The 6,088-nt window shown below is 42.2% G+C and overlaps 1 protein-coding gene across 1 annotated transcript; it reads right to left on the bottom strand.

Moving 5' to 3' along the window:
• Positions 1 to 1,614: 1,614 nt before the first annotated feature.
• Positions 1,615 to 4,163, bottom strand: LOC143298696 (protein THEM6-like). Its single transcript, XM_076611589.1, has 2 exons — positions 3,954 to 4,163; positions 1,615 to 1,883 (listed from the first exon to the last, which is right to left on the bottom strand). Exons 1-2 carry the CDS (start codon positions 4,146 to 4,148, stop codon positions 1,641 to 1,643), a joined length of 438 nt encoding a protein of 145 aa, XP_076467704.1. The 5' UTR covers positions 4,149 to 4,163; the 3' UTR covers positions 1,615 to 1,640.
• Between the last annotated feature and the right edge of the window lie 1,925 nt (positions 4,164 to 6,088).

The raw sequence follows: 6,088 nt of genomic DNA, 5'->3' as shown, positions 1-6,088 counted from the left end.
GAGCTCGTTTGGTCAGACTGAGATTATCCTCCGATCTGGTAGAAATGTAATCCAGTAGATCTACTTCCTGCCGCATGTGGGGAGTAAACCCAACAATGAAATCTGATATGAAGAAGGATGCACTTGCTATGCTGGTTAGTACAGTTGTTTATGCAATCGACATTGGGTGATTGGTCAAACAAAATCAAACAGAATGGGGCGCTGTCATCCAAGGGAGTTTACTGCATCATCCAGTATCTCGCTGCATCTTCTTTCCAGTTGTCCCCTCTTCACATACGCCGCCGCAAGTCAGAATCACACACACACACACACACTTTATTTTTGAGGAAGACAGATAAGCACTGATGTGCTTTTTTACCGTCCAGTCCCCGCCCTGAACAGGGTCTACATTACACAATACTAAAGTCATAAGCATTAGTTGTGTAAATAAAGATGCATGGGGAAAAAGAAAATTACACACACACACACACACACACACACACACAGAGGCAGACAGAAACTGAGAGAGAGAGAGAGAGAGAGAGAGAGAGAGAGAGAGAGAGAGAGAGAGAGAGATTTCAAGCATACATTCCCCAAAACGCGCAAACTTACACACTCACACTGACCAAATCACTCAATGACATTTTTTGATTTTAAACTTTACGTTTTCACTGTAAGCATACATGCACAGACTGACATACATTTGCGCTCATAATGCAGGTGTAAGTGTGCTTTCACACACAAGTATGTGCCGGCCGGGTGAATACAGCAGTGCCAACACCCCGTTGACTACCAGTATGTCCACACAGCTTCCTGGAACTCAGCCACGGTGCTGGCAATGGATAAATGCTTATTCGACAAAATAATTCTCACCAGACATGATCAATGATCCCAAAAATAATTAACCCAGAAAACTGCACTCACCTGGCTTTGATGAAAAACACTTTGTGTGTGTGTGTGTGTGTGTGTGTGTGTGTGTGTGTGTGCGTGCGTGCGTGTATGTGTGTGTGTGTGTATGTAGTGTATGCACTTGTTTTTGCGCGGTGTATAGGACATGCAGCTTGGAAACAGGCATCAAATACTGAAACTCTAGCAGTAACCACTGATAGCTGGTCAGCATGTAACATTGGAGATTCAATTCCTGACTGTCAGAAATCAGTTCCGTTTTATCGATTTAGTTTTGATGGTGGTAAAACTATGATACTCGAGCTCATGCGTTCACAGGTATGTCCACACATAATATACACAGAAACAAACACTTCTATACAGATTCAAGCACAGGCAATTAAGTGTGCAACACACATTAATCGCACACATCCATATGATAGAATATTGCAATTCCACATACACACGCACGCGCGCGCACGCAAACAAACACACGCACGCAGACACACACACCATATCCAAACATACTGACACGCACGCACACAATGTGACTCATCGCAGGCTACATCCTCACAACACAGGTACATCAATACTGCAGTCAAACACACACAGACAAAACACATTACACACACACACACACACACACACACACACACACACACACACACACACAATTCCTGCCTTCACAGGCCTACACATCCAATCCGCCTCAGAATCTTCAATCAAAACAGCCACACACGAGGACGCTGATCGTGAAGCACGCAGCAACCGTTGGGTCAGCGGGCGCCAGACACGGTGAGCTTCTGGTTGATCGTATGGATGAAGACATTCCAGGCCTCGATCTCAGGGGGAGGATACTCGGGCAGGCAGGTACACACGTTCAGCTGACCCAGGAGCTCGTGCATTTCGGCGCCCTCCAGTGTCTGGCGGGAGAAGTTGATGGCGCACAAGGTGCCCCGCTCGTCGGGGCACGTCAACTTCTGCTCCAGATACAGGGCTTTCTTGTCCCACCACGTTAGCTGGGAATTGTATCGTGATGCAGATTGTAAAAGAGAGCGAGCGAGCGAGAAACAGAGACAGGGAGAGAGAGTGCGTTTGTGTGTGAGTGTGTAAGGGGTAGGGAGAGGGTGGAAAGAGGTGGGGATGCAGGGGAGTGGGTGAGGGGATAAAAGGCAGTGTTGATGACGATACTGGTGGTGGTGGTTGCTACTCATGTCTAGTTTCTAGGTTTGAGATCTCGCATTATACTGTTGATCGTATGGATGAAGACATTCCAGCCTGGATCTCAGGGGGAGGATACTCGGGCAGGGACCTGTACTCTTTACAATGTACACACAACGTCAAAGTTTGATCATCCAACAGTCTGTACCTCACTATCATCTGTTTGCTGACGATTCTCAACTGCATGATTCGACTATTCCCTCTGAAATTCCATGTTTAGCTTCTAAATTTAAAACGGTATAGAAAATGTAGCAAAGTGGATGAAACAAAACAAACTAAAAATGAATGCTGAAAAAACAGAAGTCATGTTGACTGGTAATAAAAATAAACTCAAGCAGATAAATACGTCTATCATTTGTTCTGGCATAGAAATTTCTTTTTCTAGTTCTGTCCGCAGTCTTGGTTTTTACCTCGATTCATCCCTCACGAGTGGAAACTCATGTGAACCACCTGTGTAAAGTTCTTTACTTTCAGCTTCGTAAGATTAGTAAATCCGCCCCTTCCTGTCTGTTGATGCCGCCAACAAACTTGCTGTTGCCTTCATTTTATCCCGCCTAGATTATTGTAATTCGCTCTTTGCTGGCCTTCCCAATGATAAACTCTACAAGCTCCAGAAAATACAGAATTGTGCAGCTCGACTCGTCCTTAAAAAGTCGAGGAGAGAGAGTGCTACTGCTCTCCTGCGGACACTTCACTGGTTGCCTGTTCAAGCCAGAATTGAATATATAGTTGCTTGCCTATGCTTTCATTGCCTGAATTGTGATACCACACCCTCATATCTTTCTGAGCTTATTAACCCGTACTTGCCAAACAAAACATTGAGATCTCTTGATTCCTCTCAGCTAACTGTTCCCCGATGCTTCCTTAACTCCTGTGGAAAGAGGTCATTTTCCGTCTTTGGCCCAACAACTTGGAATTCTCTGCCTATTGCTCTCAGACAAACAACTCATATATCTACCTTTAAAGTAAATCTTAAATCTCTTTAAAAAAAATACTTGTCATAACTCAAATAGTGCTGTTGTCTCAGTCCCATGGCAATGTGAGTGTGTGTGATGGAAGAGTAGAGAGAATGGGAGTGGGTAGATGGATGGTGGTGGTGTGGTTCGAAAGGCAGAATGACCCGATTTTTACCCCTTTTACCTTTTCTATCCAAAGTTTTATTTGACAATTTTTACAAAATCTGTGGCATGCAGATTACAATTGTGTTCCTTTTCATATGTATGTATTTTAAGTGAAAATTGCTGTCATCTCAGCCGCTTAATCATGTGTGTGTCTGTGCGTGGGTGTTAGTGTGAGTGTTGTAGTGTAATAGATGTAGTATTGATAGTATGTTACTTTGTGAGTTTTATGCATTGTGTTTTTGTTGTTTTATAATGATAATGATTCTGTTTTTATGTTTCTACTACTTTTTATATGCTTTCTTGTTTCACTTTAGGTACTGAATTGTAAAGCGTTTAGAGCTTGCTTATGCTTGTATTATAGCGCTATATAAAAGTAAAATATTATCATTATTATTATTATTGATGATCTTGGAACTGCTAAGGACAAACATTCAGTTTAGTGACGCTGAAGATGACGAAGACATAATGAATGGTGATTATGACGACGATAATGATGATGAAAATCAATATCTGCATAGGTGTTTGAAAATTCCACACGGTACACGAGAACGTTGATAACCTTTAAGGTCTTGAAAATTAATGTACAAGTTGATGATGATGGTGATGATGACGATGACAGTGGTGGTGGAGTTGGGTGTGACGAGGCTGAATGAAATTGGTGTACAGTTTCTGCGCGTTCAAAATTCCAACTGGTGGATCTACACAGTACAGTGAATGTAATACAACCCAAGATCTAATGTTGCTTACCCTGGTACGGATGCAATAATTCTGCAGAAATCCGAGCTTTCTGCGGAACTTGAGGTTGTTGCTGCTGTTGAGGATTCTGGCGTTCAGGGCTGTCAGCGCGTAATCCAAATGAGAGGTGCAGAGGAAGTGTTGGAACGCCAGGTTACATTCTCGCAAAAAATGTGAAGCGCAGCTCATGTTGTTATTGAAGTTCATGTTGGACGTCAGACAAACGCCTGAAACATAAGCATGTAATGGATGTGATCTCAAATGAACCGACATGATGCATGAGTATGCAGCTCTACACCTATGGATAGGCATGATGTGTCAAACAAGTCACTGTACCTTATCACCTAAATATATTTTTCCTCGGCAATAATTTTGCACTATTGGAGAAAGGGCACAAAATTCGTAAATTTGGAGATATGCATAGAGGCCTACATCACATTCACAATAAATGACCAATCAAAATCAACTCGAATTCTTACCACAACCCTAAGTAATCTGCACCCTCTTGACTCCCAACCCCCTTCTTTTTATGTATATACTTTTTATTCCTCTTTATTTTTTCGTATTTTTCATTTAATCTTCACCCGAACCCATGACTTCATTTCCAGCCCTGATTACCATATTATTGTTATGCGATCTGGTTCATTAACAAACTGGAGAAGTTTGTTCCGTTCTTGCTATTACAAGTAATAGCTAAATTTACACAGAAATATTCGGCTATAGGCTAGAAGCCTTTTGCCCTCGTAACAGTGTCCATTTATGTCCTTTTGGATCACTATATAGGGGACTGTTCCAAGGTTTAATCAGGCATAGTGTATACTACATTTATTTCTGACTCAACACAGATTGAAATCGATGGAAAATACATGGTCCTTAAAAGTTTTGTCAGTTTGGTTTTTGAAGGCGTTTACTGATGATGCATTGATGGTGTCAGAGGAAAGGTTATTCCACATATTAATTACACGAATCATAGCTTCAGTTCATAAATGTATTGGTCACCAAAGACCTTTCTTTTTACTTTCATTTTCGTTCGTTCGTTCGTTCCACCTCATCAATTATTTCCAACACACCTGTATATAAGTGACAGGACAGAAGAGCTGGGGGCGAGGACTGGCGACTCATTCGCCCGCAAAGGCGGGCCCACCACGACCGGAGGATGTAGAACGCATCGAAACAGACGAGGAGTAGCACCACAGTGACGACACACCAGAAATAGCCAGAGCCAAGGTTGAACGTGGGACATTGTAATGGCTCCAGATAGTTCCAGCATGACCGTTCATTAAAACCATACATCCGCCCGACTTGCGTTCTTACTCTTTTCTTCCCGCGGTCGTGTCAGCAGCCATTGTTGGGAGAGTGGGGGGAGGGAAGATGGTGTGACGAAAACCATACTGTTGACGTAACAGTTTGGCTCGTGATTGTAGTTTTGACGTAACTGATTCGACCAAGTGACCAGTTGGTTTCCAAGATGATGTTACAGTCACTGTTCGTGATTATGTTCTAAAATTTACAAGCTTCATGAATACACAGCGTTAATCCAAAATTATTAAACTTGCATTTTTTCCGTGTCATTTTGAATTTGTCTTCTAGAGATAATGAATGAAACTAGAGGCTGCTTTTGGTGGCCACATTACATTTTGTCTGATATATATTTACTGCATGCATAATTATGTTTGCTGTATCTGTTTTGTTATATTTCATGTGTTCGAACGAATGCGACAAAAGCGCTTTGATTTCCATTTTTGTCTTATATGTATACGTTTTGTCTTAGCTTAAACGCCCTCCCTCACACCCTCCTCCCTCCGAAGTCCCCATGGGGCAAAAGCTTGAATAAAAACGTTTCGAACAGTTTGAACTTTTTGTTCTTCTTAGTTGGACAAGGCGCCCCTTGCCAACGAGTACACAAATAAGATCGTTGCAACTGGCCATGACCATCGCTCTACATCACACGCAAACCTCGTAGAATCAAAATCAGAACATTTGTTATGTGTGAAAATCACACGTACAGACTCAGATTACTCGACACAGTTAAACTAAACACGGGTGGTGGGCTATGTGTACACCTGTTTTCCTCCTCCAAGTTTACATGCATGAATACGTATATGTGACTGATTTTCTTTTCCGGGTTTCTGTTTTTTTTCTTTTTT

This window comes from Babylonia areolata, chromosome 24 (assembly GCF_041734735.1).
Source record: "Babylonia areolata isolate BAREFJ2019XMU chromosome 24, ASM4173473v1, whole genome shotgun sequence".
Classification (NCBI taxonomy): domain Eukaryota; kingdom Metazoa; phylum Mollusca; class Gastropoda; order Neogastropoda; family Buccinidae; genus Babylonia; species Babylonia areolata.
This window is presented reverse-complemented; position numbering and strand designations above follow the sequence as displayed.

Bases quoted from the DNA above. Each gene is read 5' to 3' on its own strand.
- LOC143298696 (XM_076611589.1), bottom strand. From the start codon at position 4,148: ATGAACTTCAATAACAACATGAGCTGCGCTTCACATTTTTTGCGAGAA. The intron at 1,884-3,953 runs GTAAGCAACATT...TACAATTCCCAG, and splicing joins ATTATTGCATCCGTACCAGG to CTAACGTGGTGGGACAAGAA.